The sequence below is a fragment of the Carassius auratus genome, chromosome 2, assembly GCF_003368295.1.
Source record: "Carassius auratus strain Wakin chromosome 2, ASM336829v1, whole genome shotgun sequence".
Taxonomy (NCBI): Eukaryota; Metazoa; Chordata; class Actinopteri; order Cypriniformes; family Cyprinidae; genus Carassius; species Carassius auratus.
Window position 1 is genome coordinate 28,545,231 of NC_039244.1, and position 24,100 is coordinate 28,569,330.

General features: G+C 41.0%; 3 protein-coding genes across 3 annotated transcripts; 2 read left to right on the forward strand and 1 right to left on the reverse strand.

The window, feature by feature from the left end:
• Positions 1-4,913: 4,913 nt before the first annotated feature.
• Positions 4,914-8,044, reverse strand: LOC113039491 (oocyte zinc finger protein XlCOF26-like). The gene is made up of 3 exons (XM_026197390.1): positions 7,941-8,044; positions 6,824-7,084; positions 4,914-6,671 (listed from the first exon to the last, which is right to left on the reverse strand). Exons 2-3 carry the CDS (start codon positions 6,906-6,908, stop codon positions 5,716-5,718), a joined length of 1,041 nt encoding a protein of 346 aa, XP_026053175.1. The 5' UTR covers positions 6,909-7,084; positions 7,941-8,044; the 3' UTR covers positions 4,914-5,715.
• A 433-nt stretch (positions 8,045-8,477) lies between these two features.
• Positions 8,478-12,127, forward strand: LOC113111199 (SLAM family member 9). Its single transcript, XM_026275736.1, has 5 exons — positions 8,478-8,938; positions 9,642-9,986; positions 10,060-10,374; positions 11,115-11,219; positions 11,713-12,127. Exons 1-5 carry the CDS (start codon positions 8,899-8,901, stop codon positions 11,727-11,729), a joined length of 822 nt encoding a protein of 273 aa, XP_026131521.1. The 5' UTR covers positions 8,478-8,898; the 3' UTR covers positions 11,730-12,127.
• A 159-nt stretch (positions 12,128-12,286) lies between these two features.
• dhx30 (DEAH (Asp-Glu-Ala-His) box helicase 30) lies at positions 12,287-22,669 on the forward strand. The gene is made up of 20 exons (XM_026197427.1): positions 12,287-12,618; positions 12,693-12,817; positions 12,924-13,034; positions 13,892-14,049; positions 14,746-14,854; positions 14,976-15,125; positions 15,325-15,477; positions 16,176-16,634; positions 16,706-17,074; positions 17,163-17,238; positions 17,593-17,697; positions 17,771-17,946; positions 18,768-18,974; positions 19,052-19,133; positions 19,958-20,151; positions 20,232-20,379; positions 20,608-20,765; positions 20,924-21,027; positions 21,421-21,560; positions 22,084-22,669. The coding sequence occupies exons 1-20, from the start codon at positions 12,444-12,446 to the stop codon at positions 22,356-22,358; spliced, it is 3,474 nt and encodes a 1,157-aa protein (XP_026053212.1). The 5' UTR covers positions 12,287-12,443; the 3' UTR covers positions 22,359-22,669.
• The last annotated feature ends 1,431 nt before the right edge of the window (positions 22,670-24,100 follow it).

The following is a 24,100-nucleotide window of genomic DNA, read 5'->3' on the forward strand; positions in this document are numbered from 1 at the left end:
TCATTAATAATTGTTATGGGATCACGATGCAGTCATGAGGCCTTAATGTTACGTTCTGTGAAAATAAAGGCCGTATTTGTGTGCCATCATGTGCTTCACCATATGCCTGCACATTCCATTCTCATACAGATTTTCATACACGCAGATGAATAATGTTACACATAAATGGCTATACTGATAAAACTTGAATGATTTAAATTTTGATTAATACAAATCTACCACAGAAGTAGTTGAATGAGGTCAGTTCTATGTTGAATGAGGTAGTGATCAAAAGTGTCTAGTGCAGGTCACTGTTTCTTGGTGGGAGATAGGGGGAGTGGAAGGACCTGGGGATATGGGAGTTGAGGGGCGGTGGCAAAAGAGATGAGGGGGTTCAGAGTCATGGGGAAGAAGAGGGGGAGGGGGGGCAGGTTTGGGAGGGAGTTCAGCTTCCTGACAGCCTGGTGGATGAAGCTGTCCTTCAGTCTGCTGGTCCTGGCCTGGAGACTCTGCAGTCTCCTCCCTGATGGCAGCAGACTGAAGAAGCTGTGTGATGGGTGGGTGGGATCACCTGTGATGCAGAGGGCTTTACCCACCACCGTCGTGTCATCTGCAAACTTAATAAAGAGGTTGGAGCTGTGTGACAGTGTGCAGTCATGGGTCAGCAGAGTGAAGAGGAGGGGGCTCAGCACACATCCTTGGGGGACCCCAGTGTTCAGTGTGATGGTGCTGGATGTGTTGCTGCCGACCCGTACTGCCTGAGTTCTTCCAGTCAGAAAGTCCAACAGCCAGTTGCACAGCGAAGTGTTGAGCCCCAGCTGACTCAGCTTGTAGATGAGCTGCTGAGGGATGATTGTGTTGAATGCTGAACTGAAGTCAATGAACAGCCATCTGACATATGAGTCCTTTTTGTCCAAATGTGTGGGTGCTGAGTGGAGGGTAGTGGACATTGCATCATCGGTCGAGCGGTTGGACCGATATGCAAACTGGAAGGGTTCCAGGTGGGGGGGGGGCTTGATGTGGTGCATGACTAGCCGTTCAAAGCACTTCATGAGGATGGGGGTAAGTGCAACAGGACGGTAGTCATTGAAGCTGGATGGAAATGGCTTATTCGGGACTAGAATGATGGTGGTAGTTTTGAAACATGTGAAAACAACAGCCTGATTCAGTGAGATGTTGAAAATGTCTGTGAAGACATCAGTGAGTTCTGCTGCACAGTCTTTCAGTACATGCCCAGGGATGTTGTCAGGACCCGGAGCTTTGCGTGCATTATCATAAAATGATCAAATGATCAAATGTTATGTAGTAATTGTGTTAAATGCATTAAATACATGTGATGGAAATATAATTAATTGTATTTATTATAAAGTCAAGGCAAGCTTTACTTATATAGCGCTTTATACAGTACAGATTGTGTCACAGCAGCTTAATAGTGTCACATATTGTGTCAATGATGCAAGAGGACAATAGAAAACAGTTTCCAGCTAAAGTCATATCAGTGTTGATTCCGTGATGTCATCATCCAGTTCTTCTCTCTTCAGTAGTGTCTATGCAATCAGTCAAGCGTCCCAAACTAAGCAAGACAAAGGAGCCAAACCTCCATCAGTGACAGAAATGAAGAAGAAACCTCAGGTTCAGTCAGGGGCCAGTTCCTCTGTCCAGACAAAACCAACATTACCACAATAGAATGAAAATGATTAATTCCTTTAACACTTCATTGATTTAATAAAGAGTCATAAATATCTGTAGATTATATATTTCTTTTGCCAGTTTTCATATCTGTAAAACATCATAATCTTAGTTGTTAATGAAAAGCATTACAGTGAGTCATGAATAAAGAGTGTCAGGACATTTGTCAAACACAGACACTGTCTCAGCGACTGTACACAGCCAGGTTGGAAGTTACTCTGAAAAGGTAAAATGTTTTCACCATAGTAATGAGAGTAGACTTGCTAGACAGGATTACAACACTGTTGGGTAGAAATAAAAACAGTTCAAAAGAATCCCCAGAGTAGAAACTGTGATCCAGAGAAAGAGAAAAGAGGGATGTCAGAGCTAGAAATCGATCTTCATTAGAACACTTTCTATAGTCTTTTTTTTTATTTTATAAATCCTGATATGTGTGTGACTAAGTCAAACCTGTCTGGTTGACACAGATGTGTTTTGTGAATGAAGAACAGCAAACTGGAGATGCTGCTGTGACCTTTATTTAACTCCAAACGAAACATGATCTGAAACATACTGCACTTCCTTAAACGGCATCAAATTAATATAACATCTTGCCCTATACAGCACATTTAGACAAGATCCGAATAAAACACTCATCTAAAGGTGATAAATGTTTTAATGTACATATTAAGTGTAATTCAACAAGAAAGGCCAAAAGCTAGAAAGACATAAAATAGCAGAAATAAATGACATTTTTGAGCAAATACACATTTGCAACAAAAGTAACCCTACTTGATTCTCTAAATAAGGTTAAATGTGCTGTCAGCTTGGGCACCCTTGTGTTAGAATGTAATTTATTCATGCAGCTACACAAACAGGCTTCAGTGTTTGGAGAAACGTTTTCCCCATAGTGTGGTAAATACAATGCTGGTTCCCGTTATCCCAAGGAACCAAGATAACATTAGTAAACCATAGCACTTTATTTAACAGTTTATAGACAGTTCTTTGATTCAAAAGTGGCTTGTTAAAAAAACATGTTAGCAAAAGGACATCAGATCATGTATCAGTTTATACAGCAGGGATTATTACAATTAATTTGGAGTGAAAGAAACTCCCTTAAAATATACTGATTCCATTTTTGTTCGTCTAAAATTTACTGAATGGTAAATCTTCATCAAGACAGAATTTATACAAGATACATCAATATGGAAGAAATAATTATTTCTTATGGGTATCAGCTCACAAAGCAGTGGAAGGAAATGAAGAATGGATGATTATTTCATGTCTAAATATTTCTGGTTGTTCATATAAATATATTTTTATTTTACCTTTGATTATCACTGTAGCATGTTTATAATTTTGTAAGTAAATTATTAAATTCACTCATTAGTGAAAGTGAAGTGACATTCAGCCAAGTATGGTGACCCATACTCAGAATTTGTGCTCTGCATTTAACCCATCCGAAATGCACACACACAGAGCAGTGAACACACACACACACACACACACACACACACACACACACTGTGAGCACACACTCAGAGCAGTGTTCATCATTTATGCTGCGGCGCCCGGGGAGCAGTTGGGGGTTCCATGCCTTGCTCAAGGGCACCTAAGTCGTGGTATTGAAGGTGGAGAGAGAACTGTTCATGCACTCCCCCCACCCACAATTCCGTCCGGCCCGAGACTAGAACCCACAACCCTTCGATTGGGAGTCCGACGCTCTAACCATTAGGCCATTAGCCAGTAACCTCACATTTGCACTTAAAGATGTGAAGAATGACTCAAGTACAGTGCTCATGCTTTAATAAAAGAACCTCTACTGTATAATAATGAAAACACGGATTCTAAGAGTGTAGCTCAAATATATTTAGACTTTTTGTAAGTATAAGTGTACATAAATGTCATTTTAAGTATATTATCGAGGAGTACATAAAAAGCTAACTAAAAACATACTTTCCTAATTTTATTTTAAAATAAGTATACTAGTAGCACATTTGAAGAAACTTATTTTCCGTAAGGGTACTGTTCACATATACAATCCCAAACGATAAAGTAAAACAAAGGTAATTGCTGGTGGGCATTGCTTCTTTCTGTGCATCAGTGCAGTTTTGGAAAGAGTGAATCTCCTGCTGCACTGAAACGTTTTGTCTCCAGTGTGAATACGTGTGTGCTCTTCTAGGCTTCTTTTACTTGTGAAGCTCTCTCCACATTGATGGCATGTATCTCATTATTTTCCTCTTCAATAAACTCCATCTTTATGACACAGCTCCCTGTAATGCGGAATGGAGGACCAGATCTGTAAGAAAAAATACAAAAATAAACTTTGTATGTGTAATATAGGCTACAGTATTAATATATAGAGAGAGAGAGAGGGAGAGAGTTCTGAGTCCACTTTAGTTACAGAGATACACCTTATAGACATTACAATTATTCACGTCTAAACTATGAGAACAATGATTTAACTAAACTAAAACCGGCACTTACCAAACACAACAGAAGAGGTCCAGTTGTTATTGTTCTTCTTCTATGGACTGTGTGTGTTGTTGTTTTTTTGTCGGTGAGCAAAAAAATTAAGATGAATTACTGCCACCTACTGAACTGGAGGATGGGACAGGGCTTAAAGGGACAGTTCACACAAAAATAAAGGAGTTCCCCATAGCTCACTCCTAAGCCACCCCTAGGTTTATACTTTATTGGACTAATGAATATCATCCAATCACTGACTTATAAAGCTTAGAAGAGCCAGGAACAAAACATTAAATTAATATAAAAGTGTGAGACACAAATTATCACAACGAGGGCTGAGAAAGATTTCAAATGTATTTAAATGTGCTTTAAGGAGTTTATCAGATATTAGATGCTTTCCAGGAGAAATGCTAATGACCTATAGGTGAATCATGCAGTATATTAAAAGTAGAGTTTCAGGCTTGAAGACAGTTTGCAGTAAATACAAACTAAAACAAAAACTGTGTCCATCTCCATTTCAGGCTGCAAAGCAATATCATTATTTTTATTTTAAAGGGGTTGATTATTTTCTATAGCCACTGTATGATTTGTATACCGGTTAAAACACACAGACATTTAATAAAAATAAACTGTGTTTTGCTGTGTATTTTGTGGCAGTATATAGTTTAATGTAGTAAAGGGATATCTTTACTAAATATTTAAAATGTGAAGTGTGAATTCTACATTGAAAGCTAGCATAGATCTGATGTTTGCAAACCCAGTGCACATATATGAAAAAGAAACTGTATCCACAAGAGTTTCTGAAGGTGAACAAGCATTGCACTTTTATTAAGTCTTTTGTTCAGAGCGATGCACTGAAGCTTTTATTTTTTTGAAGTGTCCAACGTTGCTCCAAACTTCTCTTCTTGCACAGAAAACAACTCTCATCTATTCATCTTCACTCTGAAGAAATGCTTTTAAACATTACACTCAGATGATGTTTGATATGTCAGCTTCTGTTTAGACAAAACACGATATAATAAAAGATACAGTAATCGACAGATGTTTTATTTTTAATACAATTATTTTTCTTTTATAGAGTTTGTCAGCTGGACGTTCACTAACGCTCAAAAGTCTGGAGTCCGTGAGACTTGTGATGTTTTTTAAAGAAGTCTCTTCTGCTCATCAAAGCTGCATTTATTTGATTAAAAATACAGAAAAAAATAGTAATCTTGCAAAATGTTATTACAATATAAAATAATGTTTTCTATTTTAATACCTTTTAAAATATAATTTATTTCTGTGATGTGCAGCTGTATTTTCAGCATAATTATTCCAGTATAAAGTGTCACATGATCTTCAGAAATCGTTCTAATATACTGATTTAATATTATAATCATCAACGGTTGTGCTGACAAATATTTCTTTGGAAACTGTGGTACTTATTTCAGAATTTTTTGATAAATAAAAAAGAAAAAGAAAAGCGTTTATTCAAATGCAGCCCTGATGAGAAGAAGAAACTCCTGTAAAAAAAAAAAAAAAAAAACTTAAAAAAATCATTCTGCTCCCAAACTTCACCTTAGTCTTCTCATATAAATATTAATGTCTCAGTCTGATGTGTTATTGTGGCAGAAGCTCCTCCTTCGGGTGAATGGTGAGTGTTTGAGCTGAGGAGGACTGCTCCCCCGGAGGCCTGAAGAGGAACTGCGTCAGCTTCGGACAGCTCTGGTGTTTTAGGTGTCTCAGTAAGTGGCTGAACTGACTGAAGCTGGCAGCACATGAGGGACACTGGTAGGGCTTCTCTCCGGTGTGAACGCGCTGGTGTTTCTTCAGGTTTCCAGACTCGGCGAAGCTCTTCCCGCAGCACGAGCAGGTGTAGGGCTTCTCTCCGGTGTGTGTCCTCTGGTGCATCTTCAGCTCGCTGGCTCTCGTGAAGGCGCTGCCGCACTCGGAGCACACGTGAGCTTTCACACCCGTGTGCTTCTTCTGGTGGTCTTTGAAGTAGCAGAGCCACAGGAAGCTCTTCCCGCAGAAGGAGCACACGTGGGGTCTCTCGTTGGTGTGGATCCGCAGGTGTCTCTTCAGGTGCGCCGCTAGGATGAAGCTCTGTCCGCACTGATGGCAGCTGAAGGGCCGCTCTCCGGAGTGAGACAGCAGGTGAGTCTTCAGACTGGTGGCGTGTGTGAAGCTCTTCCCGCACTGATCGCAGGAGAACGGCTTCTCTCCCGTGTGGATCCGGATGTGATCCGTGAGGTTGGCTTTATGTGTGAACCTCTTCCCGCAGTGCTGACAGGAGAAGCGTCTCTCTCCCGAGTGAATCCTCATGTGATCCTTCAGGTTTCCCTTGTGTGTGAAGCTCTTCCCGCACTGGAGGCAGGCGTAAGGCTTCTCTCCGGTGTGAGTCCTGATGTGATCCTCAAGATGACCTCTCTGTCTGAAAGTCTTTCCGCAGTGAGGACAGACCAGTGCTGTTTTCTGCGTGCCTTTATTTCCAGTCTCTGAGCTGTTTATGATCGCACAAGGTTCTTCCTCCACTTCATTCAGCTCTTGACTTTCCTCTTTCACCTCCACCGGGTCTGAAACAAACACAGAGTTCTTCTGGTGCATGCAGTGTGTTCACACTAAAAACTAGAACAATTAAAAGTGCACTCTGAATGGCCCTTTGAAATAATCAGCATTGAATTACATAAATGATCTATATAAATGAGTAACATAATTGTAAACCAACCTTTTTGTTCCTCGGGGTCCTCCTTTAATATCGTGAATGGTTCTGGATCACTCACGTCTCCAATCACCACTCGGACAAACTCCATCCTTCAATGGTTTACAGTGATTTCTGCCTGTTGGCCTCCTCAGCTTCACTCTGGCTGTGGGAGGAGCTTCACTTCAGCTGTGGGAGGGGCTTCATTTCAGGTGGGAGGAGCTTCACTTCGAATGTGGGATGAGCTTTACTCCAGATGTTGATCACATGTGCTGTGGAGATCCAAATCTGACAAACCAAATATAAATAATGAGAAAATCGGTGAATCTTCAAGTAATACTACACAATTACAATGAGTTCTATATAACTGTGTTAAACATAGACTTTTGTCCTTTTTAACGCAAATGCATTGTAAATAAATGACACACTAACTATACATATCTATATCTATATCTATATATCTATATATATATATATATATATATATATATATATATATATATATATATATTTGTATGTGTGTGTGTGTGTGTGTATAATAGTAAATTGTATTTTGTTTACACTACATTTAAAGTTAAACTAGACACTTAAAATCCAATTCTGCAATAATCTGATTGTCTTCTTTAAGAAGAGCCCATTCTTAGGTCTATATCCAAAATTAATGTTTGGAGAGTGCACTTTCATGTCTATGTTTAAGGGGGCTGACAGTTAAAGAGTTAAGTACAACAGAATATATTATTTATTTTATTATGTGGTATAATATGAACTATAAATGATGACAGGTTACAGTCACATCCAAACTGAATGCTGCAATGCTTCACAGAATAAAACCTCCAATACTTCACTCGCTTTAAAACAAGACACACACACACACATATATATAGTGACACAAGAATAGTGAGTGTGAAGATTATACAGTGAACTGATCTTAATAATAAACGCTGTAGATTCGCTTCATTCTTGATGTCAACAGGCCACAGATCATTGCATTAACACATTCCCCAATTAAACACATCCACTACACATTACTGAGGCACAATTACTTCAGAAATATTCCGTGTTTTTAATAGCACATTTGCCAAAACTATAATAAACCTTTAACGTTTCATTTCGTTTAAACACTGAAGCGCCAGAAACCACAAACCTTTCGTCAGCGCACGCAGCACGCACCGTCTCCGTGACGTCACGACGTCAAGCTAAAATAAAAGCCTCTCGTTCAAGAGCAACAGTTGTTTAAATCTTCATCGTGTCTTCTGTTATGTCCTCTTCAATTCAAAATTCTTATTTCATCCCTTAGAGGACACTATATCCGATTTCTTTATGAGTTTATATAAACGTGATTTTATTTGAATACTATATTTGTGAAATTATATTTGTGATTAAAATGAAATGAAGTGTTTCTTTAACATATTATATATAACATATTGCAATATATTACATTTATTTTCAACATCTTAATACTCAAAAAAAAGTTTAAATGTAAAATATATATATTATTATTATTATTTATCGTGCTGTTACTGACCATATAACTCTACTAGAAAACTTTTTTTATTAAAAAGTTGCATTTTCAAATTCTTCTGCATTAATACAGATCTAACCTGAAAGCACATGACTGGTTATAATTATAGACTTCAGAAATCATGTTATTGTCCTTATGAATCGAAATATGCATTCAGATGTTTTGAAATGCCAGGCACTTCACAATATTCATCAAAATATATCAATAAGGGGATTTTTCTGTCATGAAAACAAGGCTGTTAGTGACAGAAGTACAGTGTCGAACGAAGCAAATGTCCAGTCTTCTTCCACAACCGTGGCTTACATTTATTTTAAATAAGTTAATCTGAATGTAGGATTCAAAATCAAAGCAAATCATTCTCGATGAGGTTCGGCAGTCATCTCAGAGAGGATCAGAAGCACACACACATCACAGACTCCTGTCCTCGCTCCGGACTCAAACACGCTTCAGGTGTAAACACGCCGCGCTGGATCCGGATCCGACTCCGATATTAGCTCGGATTGATCCCTGACTCTGGACACGGATCATTACCCAGCAGTCTGTCTGAACGCACACATGAGCTGATTCTGTGTGGAGGACAATGACTCATAAACCCGTGTTTCTCCTCGGTTTACTGCTCGGTGAGTTCCGTGCTGATCTACAAACGCTCTCTTTCCAGATGCATTTAATAAGAAAAACTGTCCCTCTTCTCGATCTTAATTAATGACATCACACGTTTAATCAAACACATGTTTGTAGCTTATCAGAGAGTTTGAACAAGATCTTGTTTAAGAATCACATGTTCTGAGCTAGGATTAAGTTAGATGTATTAACTCTTCTGTTATGAGCACATTTCAACCATGTTTTTAATGTGTGGGCTCAAATTGACGCCAAATATTTAAATACATAAATTAATTACTCAGATTTGATAATATAATTTATTTTTATTTACTTTACCTACCTGATATTTAAAATATTTTTAGGACAAAGCATAACCTTTTTTATTGCTTCATTTACATAGAAAAAAATATATAATTTTTTTTTCTTTTTTTGGGGGGAAATGTAAAAATGCAGAAAGTTTTGTGTGATAATTAGGGGCATGACATTACAGTTTGCACAGTACAAGAATTATTATGTCTATGGAAAATATTCATATAATATGGAAACTCAACAAAAATAACTTTGATAGATGCTTGTAAAAATGTGTGTGCTGTACAGTTCTTGTAAACACATAACTGTATGAAATAGTAGATAAAGGTATGAAACTCAAATAATGTTATTCATGTGCAGTAATAGTAAAATGTAAATTGCTTTAGGCTGGGTTTGTGTGTGTGTGTTCCTCAGGTGTGTTCGGAGCAGACACAGATAACACTGAGAGCGTGAGGGTCATGCTGGGAGATCCGGTCACTCTTCACACTGACCTGGACACAGTCCGGAGAGACGATCACATCGTGTGGGTGTTTGGACCGGACAGTCCACACAACCAGATCGCAGAGCTCATGAAGTGGTCCTACATGCTCTCCATATACGTGAGCGGAAAGATGCCGTTCAGAGACGCCCTGAAGCTGAACCATCAGACCGGATCCCTGACCATTAAAAACAGCAGATCCGAACACTCTGGACCTTACACTTTAACAATCACCCATGACAGAAAGACCTCCCGCAAGAGGTTTGATGTTGTAGTCTATGGTAAGCAGATATTTCAGCCGGCCAACGCTGTGACTAACGGTCAGAGACTCACGGATGGTTGTGTTTATCCCAGCTCCGCTCCCGGTTCCCATCATCAGCACCGACTCCTCTCAGAACTCCTCCACAGCTTCAGAGCGATCTGTAGGTCCAGCGTGTGTCCTCATGTGTTCAGTGACCAATGCGTCCCGGGCCACTCTGTCCTTCTTCAAGGGCAGTGATCTGGTGTCCAGCGTCAGCGGCTCTGACTCCAGCGGCTCGCTCTCTCTTCCTCTGGATGTGGAGTATGATGATGGAAACAGCTACAGCTGTGTGGTCAGTAACTCCATCAGTAACCACAGCACGCTCCTGAACATCAGTGATGTCTGCCAGCCGCGTCCAGCTGCCTCAGGTGTGCTCTCGTCCTCTCCTTTAACTCTTCTCACACCACACTCGTCTGCATGTGAGCACTGACGTCTAGAAGCAGAATTCAGCCCAGCGTTCAAATCCTGTCGTCATTTCCTCACCCTCTGCTGCTTTATATACGAAAGAAGAAAATGTCTGTACAATCTAGCTGTTTTCTTCAAATCAAAATATTTTTTTTTGCCATTTTTGACCACTCACTATTGTCATATAATGCAACAAAGAATGCTAAAGTGAACAGATGTTATAACAGAGCTTCAGTCTCGGTGTAAAAATATCATCATCGTGCTGCCGTCTTCCTGAAGTCATTTTGACCCTCCCGTAATTTGGCTTCGAATCTCAGGTGAAACTTGACATTTTGTCCCTACTCTACAAAATAGTGCATTACTCAGTAACTATACATCTGTGACATTTAATATTTTGGCTTTCCATCATTTATGCATGTCTTTCTTCTTAAAACAAAAAACAAAAAAACATGTGGAACCTCAATCCAGTCTGGCATCAAACATGATTGGTTGTTGCAGGTCACATGACCTCAGATCACAGTGTTGTCATAAATAGAAGAACCAGATGTAATTAATGCTTTGCCACATTTGATTTGGGCTCTGAATACAGGACTTAATCAGTTCCTCAATCATCTGAGACAGCAGAAGTTTAATCTGTGGCAGTAAATGCACAGAGGAATGCATTGGTTAATAGTTGTGTGTCTGGATCTGTTTATGTCTCCAGACGACTCTCTGCTCTTCTGTCTGCTGCTGATTCCTGTGGCTCTCACAGTGACCGCCGTCATACTGTGTGTCTGGAGAAAACACAGAAAAACAGAAGAAGAAGAGCGTGAGTATCACAGACCGCTCACTGCAGCTCAAAGATCTGTGTTTAATGTTTCTGAAAGAGTCTCTTCTGCTCAACAAGACTGCATTTATTTAATTAAAATACTGTAAAAACAGTGAAATATTATTATGATGTAAATCATCTGTTTTCTGTGTGAATCTGTGTTAAAGTGTAATTTATTTCTGTGATGCTCCGCTGTATTTTCAGCATCATTCCTCCAGTCTTCAGTGTCACATGATCTTCAGAAATCAGAATAATATGATGATTTACTGCTCTCTGATTAAGTTGAAAACCCCAATGTTTTTGTGGAAACCGTGATATATTTTATTTTTCAAGATTCACAGATTAACAGAAAGTTATTTTGTAACATTATAAAATTTTTGATCGATTGAATGCATATTCTAGTATTAATTTATTTTGTAAAAAAGGATTTTGCTAAAAAAAAATAATAATTCTCAAATGCTTTGCCAAATGTCTGTATGTTTGTTTTGAGCAGCTGATGAGAACTGCTAGCGCTGTCGAGAGCTGAGGATGACCAGCCTCGAGAGAAGATGAAGAGACCTGCCACAGACTCACAGAACTGTGTTTTAATAACTATCTGATCTATTTATCGCTCACCAATGATGGAAACCATGGTCTGATGCAACTGTTTTTACAGAATCCTTCGGTTGATCTGAACTGAAGAGTTAAAGCAGCGTGGCTCATTATATTGGACTTCTGTGATGATGCTGGAACATTGTTGTGAAGGGAAACGTGATTGAAGATGTTTTAATCCTCACTATAAACTATAAACTTGTTTGTATTTTAAGATCGTAGCCATTGCAGTAGCTGCTCTTGTTCAGAAGGAAAAACATTTGTCTATTTATCTGTCGTTCTGTCTATACTTCTGTTGTAATCTTAATTTGTTTTAAATAAATGACTTAAAATCAGTTTAGTCATTTGAGAGTGTTTTTGTAGATGAGTGTGAGGCTCAGACCTTTATGTAAGTTCAGTATCAAAAAACAAACAAAGAAAAGGTTACGATAATGTTTAATATTATTTGTTTATTAAACTGCATAATGCAAAGAGTAGATGATATATGCACTGGAGTGGAATTAAATGTATTTTTGTCTCTTGTTTTATGTATTTGAAAATATAAAAGACACAACTCCATATTTGAGCAGATTCCAGTAGGCGGCGCTACCGCCAGCAGGCTTCCCGCCAAAAGCGTCGAAGAAGAGATCAGACATGGCGGCGTCCTGTGCGGCACTCATGAGGGCTCGCGCACTGGTCACTTTAGGGAGAAAACAGATTGAAATCAAGAAAGACGTCTGGTCAAACTGGACGTCGGTGTGTCATTACAGGACTAAGGCTGGTGTCACACATAAACACCGGCGTTCTTCGCCGGAAACGGATCCAGAAGGTAAGACGCGTGAGGTCAGCCCATACAAACACATCTCAAGACGCGCGTTATCATCTTCTGACATGTGCGTGCAGGTCCAGATCTGCTCCGAGAGTTTCCCCAGCCGAAGAACCTGCTGTTCGCCACTCTGTCCAAGTGTCTGCGTGTGTCGGATCTGTCGCAGTACATCCAGTACAGCTGCACCGATGGAGAGGTCAAGGTGAGATCATTCTGACTGTCTGATGACGGTGTGCAGATGAATTTCTCGTGCTCCTGACCTGTTACACACGTGACGCGGGGGTACTGTGTTGATTGTGTTTTGTCAGCGGGCGACAGTGACGCTGCAGTGGCCCGTGAGGCTCGAGACCGAGGGCTTCGGCGCGCGCAGGGTGGAGGCGGAGCGTCAGGCGGCAGCTGCGGCTCTCTACAAGCTCAGAGTAAGAGAGGGTGACCTTCAACCCAATATTAACATTTGCTTGATGTATGATGAGCCTGAGGCCATCCCAGATCAGGATGAGTTTGTGTCTTCATCAGGTTTGTAGAAATGTAGCACTGCATCAGTGTCTCATCAATGGATGCTCTGCAGTGAATGGGTGCCGTCAGAATGAGAGTCTGATAAAAACATCACAATAATCCACAGCACTCCAGTCCATCAGTGAACATCTGGAGAAGACAAAAGATGAAACACATCCAGCATTAAGATGATTTTACTCAAACACATAGAGTCTATAATCATAATGACACTTCCTCCAGTGAAAAAGTGCATCTGCTGTTGTCTCTCACAGATTAGTTTAGAGCTGTTTAAAGTGTTATTATGGATTATTGGAGTGCTGTGGATTATTGTGATGTTTTTATCAGACTCTCATTCTGACGGCACCCATTCACTGCAGAGCATCCATTGATGAGACACCGATGCAGTTCTACAATTTCTACAAACCTGTTCCCATTGCATTCAGTGTCACTCATCTCTTGGTGAACTATATGGTGATATTCTCAAGGCAGTGGTTTATTTTTTATTATATATATATATATATATATATATATATATATATAATTTTTTTTTTTTTTTTTTTTTTTTTTACCATGAAATAATAACCAGAAATGGAGACACAAAGGTTTCATAAAACTTTTTCCAAATCTATTGAAAACACATTCTGATTCACTTAACCAATACAGTGCAAAAGTAATTTCACAAATAAGGTTTGTTTTCTGTGTGGTTTACAAAAAAATGATAGATTATTAGACCACTATTTGAATGTTTAGCAATCCTGAAGATTCTGCGTTGTGTGTTTAGGAGCTGGGCGTCCTCAGTCAGGGATCGTCTGTAACAGGAATGACGAGACGGAAAGGGAGGCAGACGTCTGTCTCGGAAGATGAAGAGGATGGTGCGGTCCTCGATCGTCTTAAATATCTGCCATCCCAGAAGAAAACCCAGAAGGAGAGAGCCCAAGGGTAGTCTAATTTTATTATTATTAGTCTATTATTTTAAGTTTGTCATTCCAGTCATATACAAGTGTGTAGGGGAATGATATGCACAATAAGATTGAAGTCACCATATATTCAAATACTCTTGTGCTTTGGAAGTGTAAACTGGGCACATTGAACATAATATGGTGAAAAAAAAATCTGTAAAATTTTTTGAATAGATCATGGTCAAATTATGCTTGCAAGGATGTGCACTTGGTTGTTGGATATATTAAAGATGTTTTCATGTTAACATCAGCTTGTTAGTGATGTAATCAAACACAATGTGCCTGATTAATAAGGCCTAGTGATTTTTGTGTATGTTAAAAAGTGGATGGGGCCTAGGAGCGAGCCCTGAGGTACCCCATTTATTAATTTACACGACTTGAGTCATATCAGTTATTGTTTCTGTAGAAGTATAAGTTTTTCTCTTATGTTGAACACAAAAAAGTATATTTTGAAGAACTAAGCAGTTGTTGGTCCCCTTCCACTTCCATAGTAGGGAAAGAAATACTGTGGAAGTCAATGGGGACCATCAACTGTTTGATTACCAGCGTTCTTCAAAATATGTTCTTTCATGTTTAACAGAAGAAAGAAACTCATACAGGTTTGGAACGAGATGAGGATGAGTAAATGATGACATAATGTTCATTTCTGGGTACACTGATGCTGGATGTGTTATAGGCCTATAGAAGAGGATCCAGCAGTGACTGAGGCGCTCTCCATATTTCCAAAACCCAAGGCAGTTCTTGGCAGCGTCATTCAGGTGGCCACGTCATCCAACAGAGTCAGAGTAAGTTATAAACGTCTCTGATCAGCGCACACATCTGAGAGAGAGAGAGAGACATCGATTTCCTGTTTAATCCTGTTGCTTTCATTCCTCTGTGTTTCCGTCTCTCTGTCCTCCCGTGCAGGAGCTGCTTCAGTACAGAACGACCGGTGGAAAGGTAAAGACGTGTGAGTTGACCGTACGCTGGCCGGAGGAGATGACCTTCACTGCTCATGGCCGTCGCAGACTGGAAGCAGAGACAAACGCAGCAGCACTGGCTTGCCTCCGGTTTAAGGTTGGGATGAAAACATGCACGTACAGACATCTGATCCTGAATCAGACGACACAGCTCCTGCTATGATTTTATTGTAGTATGTCACTGCTGCAGGAAACACAACTGTAATCTGGTTGTGCATCTTGTCAGAAATATATTAACACAAGTTATGTGCACCGATGAGCTTCACTGAATCTGAGAACGGTCACTTTGTCCACAGGAGCTGAATCTTCTGGATGAGCAGAACCATCCTCTGACTCACGCCGGGTACCATCAGCGGGATGTGCGTGAAGCTGGAGAGAGACACCGACGGCCCTGTCGCGTCCTGATCGCCTCGGATCTCCAGCGCAGGATTCAGGAGTACCTCACACAGGTCAGACACACACCGTCTCACTCCCAGCCTCGGCCAATCACAGGCACAGAGAGGAGGTTTCATAATCATTCATGTTAGAATACAGATGGATAGATGATTTTTGGCTTGTGCTTGAACTCTTACAACTTAATTACAAGTCAGATGGAAACCAGTGATGTGCAATAATGACACACAATTCTCAATAGTTTGTGGTCAAGGGTTAAACAATATTTTGCTGAGTGTTATTGTGCTGGTTTAGGCATGTCATGGAAAAGTAAATGACATTAAAACTGCCAGTAGGGGGCAGCAAGTCCATGTATTAATGATTGATTCATTGAATCATTCATTCAAACAATTTGTTCAAAATAACCGATTCATTTAGAAACAAAGCAAGCGAATATCTGTATGAACTGATATTTGAATCATTGACTAAAAAACGAATCCGTTCGGCAACAAAACACTGCACAAATGTTCTGATCCGGCTTTATTTGGAACTATCTTCATTGGCTAAATAGATAAAAAATTATAATGTGTCTAAAAAGCATGCAATTTACTAAATATTAATAAATTGTTTGGTAAAATGTTGTGTAAAATCTATGAAGTCAAGCTCAAGCACTAATATTCAGGAAAACACACTCTTGCTTGTTTCACACCATGAATTAAATGTGCATTTAACTGCATTCAGGTTTTTGTTGTTGACGGTTTGATGTGTGTTGTAGTATCCCGTGCAGGCGGAGGTTCAGAAGCTGTGGGATGAAGAGGAGCAGCGGTCCTTCAGCACTGGTGATGAAGAGGATGATGACTTCATCACAGACGCTATCACTGGTAAGCCATACCGTGCTTTACGCCCCGAGGAGGCGGAGTCTCGCAGCGATCACCTGCTCAGCCTGTGGATGAGGGCGGGGCCTGGCCGAGGGGTGGAGCTTCCCGTGGACTCGTATAAAGAGAGCGTGCTGGAGGCGGTGAGGTCCTCGCAGGTGGTTGTGATCGCAGGAGAGACGGGCTGCGGGAAGACCACACGGATCCCGCGCTTCCTGCTGGAGGGGCAGGTCAGGAGAGGAGAGGGGGCCGAGTGTAACATCCTGGTCACTCAGCCTCGCCGGATCAGCGCCGTGTCTGTGGCACACCGAGTGGCGCAGGAGATGGGACCCGCGCTCCGCCACTGCGTGGGATACCAGGCAAGAACATGCTTCAGCTCTCAGTCTGTCTGTTTCATGTTTGAGGGTTTGTAACCCTGTGTGTGTGTCAGGTGCGTCTGGAGTCGCGTCCCCCGGAGCGCAGCGGTGGAGCTCTGCTCTTCCTCACCGTCGGGGTCCTGCTGCGCAAGCTCCAGTCCAACCCCGGTCTGAAGGGCATCAGTCACGTGATCGTGGACGAGGTGCACGAGAGAGACGTGAACACAGACCTGCTGCTGGCGCTGCTGCTCTCCAGCATCAAGGACAACCCAGCGCTGCGAGTGCTGCTCATGAGTGCCACCGGAGACACGCAGCGCCTCTCGCAGTATTTCGGAGGATGCCCGGTGGTGCGTGTGCCGGGGTTCATGCATCCGGTGCAGGCCCGGTTCCTGGAGGAGGTGCTGACGGAGATGGGTCGAGCGCCGCCGAGGAGAGACCGAGCGGTGAGTCTCAGACGCTTGCTTCACGCTGTGAGGACGTGTGGTCATCTGCAGAGTCACGAACCGTCTTCCTTCTGTTCTGTGTCTCAAGGAAGAAAAGGATGTGGCTCCTGATCTGGATCTGGTGGCTGATGTGATCGATCACATACACAGAAACAGAGAGCCAGGTAAAGATGCTTCAGACTCATGTGATCCTCTGCAGTCAGGTGGTCGCACAATGATCACAAAATCTCTCAGTCTATAGCCCTGATGGGTGCCGTCAGAATAAGCGTCCAAACAGCTGATAAAAACATCACAATAATCCACAGCACTCTAGTCCACCAGTGAACATCTGGGGAAGACGCATTAAGATGATTTTAACTCAAACACATAGTATATAACACTCCTCCAGTGAAGAAGTGCATCAGCTGTGGTCTCACATGAGTTCAGAGCTGGTTCTTGATCTGCAGATGTCTCTCCTGGTTCAGTCCAGGCTCTTCTTCCTCTCGTGTACTGACTAAGGTGTTTGTTCTCCTCTGCAGGAGCTGTGTTGTGTTTCCTCCCAGGATGGCAAGATATTAAAGCTGTGCAACAGAAGCTGGAAGAGAAAGCATCCTTCAGACGCGGGTCCCAGTTGATCTTACCGTGTGAGTACAGCGGCAGCCGGTTCCTGGACTCTGTGCTGTATTCGACTCTGTTAGATGATGGGTTTCTCTCTAGTGCACTCCAGTATGGCTGTCGTGGACCAGCAGACGGTGTTCCAGCGTCCTCCAGACGGACAGAGGAAGATCGTCCTGACCACAAACATCGCAGAGACCTCCATCACGATCGACGACATCGTGCACGTGGTGGACGCCGGCTGTCAGAAAGAGCAGAACTACGACCCCAGAACCAAGGTCCTCCACCCGTCCTGACACTCTGAACACACTCTGAACACACACACACAGAACACACTCTGAACACACACAGGAGAGAGAGAACTGAGAAGATTCTAGAAGAAAACAAATGAAACTTAGAATATTACTTCTAACTTATATTTATATATGACTCCACAGACTATTTAAGAAACACCTAATAGTACTCCATAAATACCAGAGACAAACTGACCTGAACACAGAACTTTTATTTTTATTTTACTTTTACTATTACTTGTTAAAATATTTATATTTATAAAATTATGAATATATATTTAGTATTTTCCTCTATCTCTCACAGTTTTGGACTGAGTTTTGTTGATGAAGGTGAATGTATAGATCTATTGACAAACCATTGCAAAAAAAGACAATGATCACTTCTTTTCTTCTGAAGGTCAAATTAATTTAATTTGAAAACTTTTCAGAGTAATATTTGATATTCTGATGTTTTGTTTAAACTATGTAGGTTTCATTAATTTGGGCCTTTTTGAGCAATCATGAGTTATAACTTAATTTTAATTAATTTAATAAAATGGTATTAGTTCTGATGGGGTTAATAATACTGATAATTCCCAGATTATATTTTCTCAGTTTTTTAGTTAATAAAAGAGGAGTAAATGCAGTAATAAGATGGTAACATTGACTCATCAGTGAGAGGTTGCTGATCACATACAGTCTGGATATAATTATTAATAATAATCCCTTTAGTGTGTCCTGGGATGCAGAGATGGCAGGTGTTGAGTGTGTGTGTGTGTGTGTGTGTGTGTGTGTGTGTGTGTGTGTGTGTGTGTGTGTGTGGCCAGGTGTCCGCTCTGAACACGGTCTGGATCTCACAAGCGAACGTGACTCAGAGAAGAGGGCGAGCGGGCCGCTGTCAGCCGGGTCACTGCTATCATCTCTTCCCTGGAGAGCAGCTGGAGAACATGGCAGTGTTCCCGGTCCCAGAGATCCTGCGCACCCCTCTGGAGAGCGTCCTCATCCAGGCCAAGATCCACTGTCCCCACAGCAAAGTGAGCGGGACACGAGCCTCTGGTCAGCTGTGTGTGAGGACTGAACATGTTCTGAACCGGTTGTTGTTCCTCTGCAGGCGGTGGACTTCCTGTCACGAGTGCTGGATTCCCCGGACACTCAAGCTGTCCGAGTCGCTGTGAAGAACCTGATGGATATTGGTCAGTGTTTTTATACAGTAGTGTTAGTGTAGTGTAATCTTTTAAAGCATGTGTTCAGTGTGAAATGATACAGGCTTCATTCTGTCCTGTGCCTGAACTAAAGACGGCTCTGTGTTCATCCTGATAGTCCTGTTGTAGACAACTCGTGTGTGTTTGTCTTTCATTCATTATTTATTTTAAGTTTTAGGTGAGTTTATTTTTGTACTTCAACATATTTAATTTTATCAAGGAAACGTGTCCTTTTTTGTGTTCTTTTTGTGTGTTTGTTGTTTTAGTGTATTGTAATTTTTGTTCATATTTTACTTTGATTTTATTTTTAGTTTTTTTTTTCTGTATTTTATTGTATTTTTGTTTTTGTCATTCATACATTTGTATTAATTTACTTATATTTTTAAGTTTTAGTTTATTCTCTTTTTTCATTGTTTTAGTGTCACTGATATACTGTAGTAGGTTTTCTTATTTTGCTTGAATTTTATTGATCTTTTTAAAATCTGTATTCATTTTAATTTTAAAGTTTAAAGTTCTGTTTTTGTCTATATATCTATATATTTTATAAATTTTTTTTTTTTTTTTTTTTTAGGTCTCTTTTAGTACTTAAACTTTCTAATAGCTGCCAAGGAAAATTTCTCTTTATTTTTAAATGTTACCGCTCTTCGTTTTTTCTTCGATTTAGTTTTCGGTTAGTCTCTGTTAGTACGTGATCTGTCCAGTAGCGGTCGAGGACACATCTCGTTGTGTTAGTGACCCGTGCTGACCCTGACAGAAGCACAGCTGCCTCCCTCACATCACGGCTGTGTGTGTGTGTGTGTGTGTGTGTGTGTCAGGCGTGCTGGACGCGTCGGAGAACCTGACGCCGCTGGGCGAGCGTGTGGCCTGTGTGTCGTGTGACCCGCGTCTGGGGAAGGTTCTGGTTCTCTCGGCTCTGTTCTCCTGTGTTCTCCCGGTCCTGTCTGTGGTGGCCTGCCTGACGCGAGATCCCTTCTATAACAGCATGCAGAACCGGGCGCTCGTCTCTAAGGTCAGAGAGCCCTCACACAGCAGCGCTCGACTGATTCTGTGCCTGTGTTCATCTTCCTGTGGTCTGCTGTGTGTCTGCAGGCCAAGGCGTCTCTGAGCGGCTCCAGCTGCAGCGATCACCTGGTCTTCAGTCGGGTCGTCCAGAGCTGGAGAGAGCAGCAGGGACAGGACAAGCAGGAGTTTCTGGACACACACACTCTGTCTGGAGCCAGTCTGCGCTTCATACACGGTGAGACCGGCACGCAGTCAAAACATGACGCTAAAACTAGAGGGTGACACGGGATTTCAAATCTGGGGGAAAGTCCCGTCCCAAAACCAGAAGAATGATTCCCATTTCCACCCACTCCCGGATTGTATATGTTTTGGCTGGAATCTGTCAGTTACAGTAAAAGAAAGAGAATACAGTAGCATGCCAACTTCATGATCTGAGCCTGGTTTGTCCTGTTTCCTCTGACAGGCCTGATGCAGCAGTTCAGTGAGAATCTGTGTGAAGCCGGTCTTCTGGAGGCTTCTGCTGAAGCTCTGCGTCTGTCGTCTCGTCTGAATCTACACAGTCATCAGGAGCAGCTGGTCAAAGCCGTGCTGAGCGCCGGCCTCTATCCTCACCTCATACAGGTGCACACACATCACATCACTTCTTATTTCTGATTTGAAAAGCATTGCATTCATTAAACGTGCACTACAGTGAAGTTATTTCTGGTGCAGAAGGCTGAATTGTAAAACCGTATAGATTTGTAATGTATCTGTATCTGATAACTGTATCTGACCTTCAGGTGAAAAGAGGCACAGTGACCAAAGGGGGAAGATTTCGTCCGGAGAGTGTGTCGTATCGTACCGAGAGCGGCCCTGTGCTTCTGCACCGCTCCTCCGTCAACCGGTAAACACACACTAGTACTGGATCTAGTTCTGGATGAAACGGGTCTTATTGTTTTTTGAGCTCAAAACCTGAGTTTCTACAGGAAAATACGTTTTTGAAGACATGATACACTGAGCATTACACACATTGAATCAGAACTACGTCTGTTTTCATATTGAAGCTTTATAATGCTTTCTTATGATTGGTTTACCTGTTTATTTCTCATTTTCATTTAGTTTCATGATGTACTAAAATAAGGAAAGCTTAAACTGAAATAAAAATTTTAGACGTTTAGACAGAATTTAAATGACGGTCTAATCTGTTGGACTCTCTGATTCTGGATGAGCATCGTTCGAGTGTCTGTGCACTGTTAAATCATGAAGCGGTTCTTCTTCTTGTGTTGGTGTCTTTCAGAGGAAATCCGGATCTGTCGAGTCGCTGGCTCACCTTCTTCTCTGCGGTCAAATCAAACGGTCAGGTGTTCATCAGAGACTCGTCGGTGGTTCATCCGCTGGCCCTGCTGCTCCTCACAGACTGTGACCTCAGCGAGAGAGGTCAAGCACAGCTCCAGTGCTCCCCTAGTGGAGGAAAACTGACCTGTTGATTAATCAATTACTGAGATGAGACAACACTGTGACTATAGCCAACGGTCACTATCATTAATGAAAAAAGATGAAGCTAAAATCTAGTTTCAACCTTTTTTTTTTACTTTGTAAAATTCAGACCTTCACAAGTTTGTGTGCGGTTGCCAGATACCAGACATTTAATCCCCCACACACTCAGAGCTTCGCTCTATAAATAGATCAGTTTAACCAGTTTTCCTAATGTAGAAAGTGTTTATATTTCTGATAATATAATAAATCCGTAAACCAGATGAGGTTTAATACAGCATGTGTGCTTACCGGAGAAAGTGCAGTTATTTTCATGCAATTTCTCAAATCATAATTTTGTGCAGAATAATTGTGATTATTAGTTTAACTATTATGCAGCATGACTACGTTTTAATTGACTAAAACTAGACTAGCGTATTGGTCAGTGTATGTGTGCTCTGAAATGCTGTCTGTGTGTGTTGCTCAGTTGTTGGAGACGGTGTGGAGGTGGTGTTACCGGGTCACTCTCTCATCCGATGGGAGTTTCCTCCTCACGTCTGGGAGTTACTGTGGGATCTGCGCACGTCCCTGCAGGCCATGATCCACCGCAGACTGCGCTCCGACCGCAGAGCCTCCTCGGACGACTGGAAGGACCAAGAGCTCATCGCTTTATTAGTGGAGCTGCTGAATAACACGGATCCGGAGTCTGCCAGCGATCAGGAAGAGTTCAGCACAGAACACACTGGATCTGAGCGTCTGTAACATCCACATTCCCAACACTTCTGCACATCGCACACAATCAGGGCTCCATCAGTCAAGCTGCTTTATTTATTAAGTTAAAGATTGGTGGCATTTCTCATCAGCAGACCATGCAAAACCCCAGAATGTTTTTGCACCGAGGTATTTTCATAAAGTTCGGGAGACTTGCATGAGAATACATCTTCACTTAATATCAGCGTGGCTGAGGATGAATGAAAACTGCTATAATACTAAACTCTTATGTCTGTGAGGGCGGGACAAATAATGTAACACTTTGCTTAATTTATTGTCCAATTAAACATGTTCAAAACATATCCTGGTCATTTGATGCAAAAGTATTGTTTTTCTTCTACTTTTTTATTTTTTTTAAGCCTTAAACTTGACTTGTTGAAAATGTTCAGGTGGCTCCGTTCAATTGAGCATTTGAACCAGTTTAACATTTTCAATGAAACTATCAACAAAAACTAGGATTTCTGCACAGAAACACCGTTCTAAGTAAGAAGCATCTGGCTCTCAGAGTCGATTGCATCTGAAGCAAATGAGTTTCTGACATGAGACACATGCACACACTGTGTAAAACTGAATTTAATAATACATCTATGATTCAGTGTAACTGAAATCTTTCGTTTCATTGCGTTCCATGTAAATGCATCCTGACCTACCAACACAGAGATAATAACATGAGAAGCTGTTAATGGAAAAGTTTCGTCATACAAACTACTGAATTATAAAATCAGTCATGGATTAAATTAAAATGCTTTCTGCCATATCTTTACAAATCCTCAGAAAGGGAGGGAGTATCTATAATTACAGAAGAAGAGTAATGAGATGCACTGTGTAAAAGTCAAATATTTTGAATGAATAATTGTTAATTTTTCAGTGAGAAAAAAAGTGTAAAGTGGTCCTTCAGCTATTTAATTCAATATGATCTCCCCTCCCCATCATAAAAACACAAATACAAACAATACCAGTCAAACATTTTTGAACTGTTAGATTTTTTATGTTTTTAAAGTCTCTTCTGCTCATCAAGCCTGTATTTATTTAATTAGAAATACAGCAAAATTGTGAAATATTTTTACCATTTCAAATATCTGTTCTGTGTGAATCTGTGTTAAAGTGTAATTTATTTCTGTAATGCCCCGCTGTATTTCCAGCATCATTCCTCCAGTCTTCAGTGTCACATGATCTTCAGAAATCAGAATAATATGATCATTTACTGCTCAAGAAACATTTCTGATTATTATCAATGTTGAATGTTTTTCAGGATTATTTGGTGAATGGAAAGATAAAAAAAAATCAGCATTAATTCTACTAAGCAGTTTTCAGAATAATCAGAAATGTTTCTGACCTTGACAGTGTATTTTACTCTGCAGTCTATGAGACCAAAATATCTTAAATTGTGTTCCGAAGACGAACTAAGCTCTTAACAGTTTAGAAACAACACGGGGTTAAGTGATTAATGATAACATTTTCATTTTGGGGAGGATTATCCCTTTAAGATTCCCATTACTGGAAGCAAGTTGCCCAGCACAACCCTTGAAAAACAGCCCCATACCATCATCCGTTACAGTTAGCACAATGTAATCGGACCGCTATCATCCACCAAACTCAGAGTTGCCCATCAGACTGTGGTATTGGTCACCCCACAGAACAGGTTTCCACTTCTCCAGGGTCCAGTATCGGTTTATTACACACTCCATATGAAGCTTGGCATTGTATTTGGTGAAGTGAGGCTCCTGCACAGT

Excerpts from the sequence above, each read along its gene's own strand:
- dhx30 (XM_026197427.1), top strand. The coding sequence starts at position 12,444 with ATGGCGGCGTCCTGTGCGGCACTCATGAGGGCTCGCGCACTGGTCACT. Across the intron at positions 14,050-14,745 it reads CAGAAGGAGAGAGCCCAAGG|GCCTATAGAAGAGGATCCAG; the intron begins GTAGTCTAATTT and ends GATGTGTTATAG. Across the intron at positions 18,975-19,051 it reads TCCACTGTCCCCACAGCAAA|GCGGTGGACTTCCTGTCACG; the intron begins GTGAGCGGGACA and ends GTTCCTCTGCAG.
- LOC113111199 (XM_026275736.1), top strand. The coding sequence starts at position 8,899 with ATGACTCATAAACCCGTGTTTCTCCTCGGTTTACTGCTCG. Across the intron at positions 8,939-9,641 it reads TCTCCTCGGTTTACTGCTCG|GTGTGTTCGGAGCAGACACA; the intron begins GTGAGTTCCGTG and ends TGTGTTCCTCAG. Across the intron at positions 10,375-11,114 it reads GCCGCGTCCAGCTGCCTCAG|ACGACTCTCTGCTCTTCTGT; the intron begins GTGTGCTCTCGT and ends TTATGTCTCCAG.
- LOC113039491 (XM_026197390.1), bottom strand. The coding sequence starts at position 6,908 with ATGGAGTTTGTCCGAGTGGTGATTGGAGACGTGAGTGATCCAGAACCA. Across the intron at positions 6,672-6,823 it reads GGACCCCGAGGAACAAAAAG|ACCCGGTGGAGGTGAAAGAG; the intron begins GTTGGTTTACAA and ends TGTTTGTTTCAG.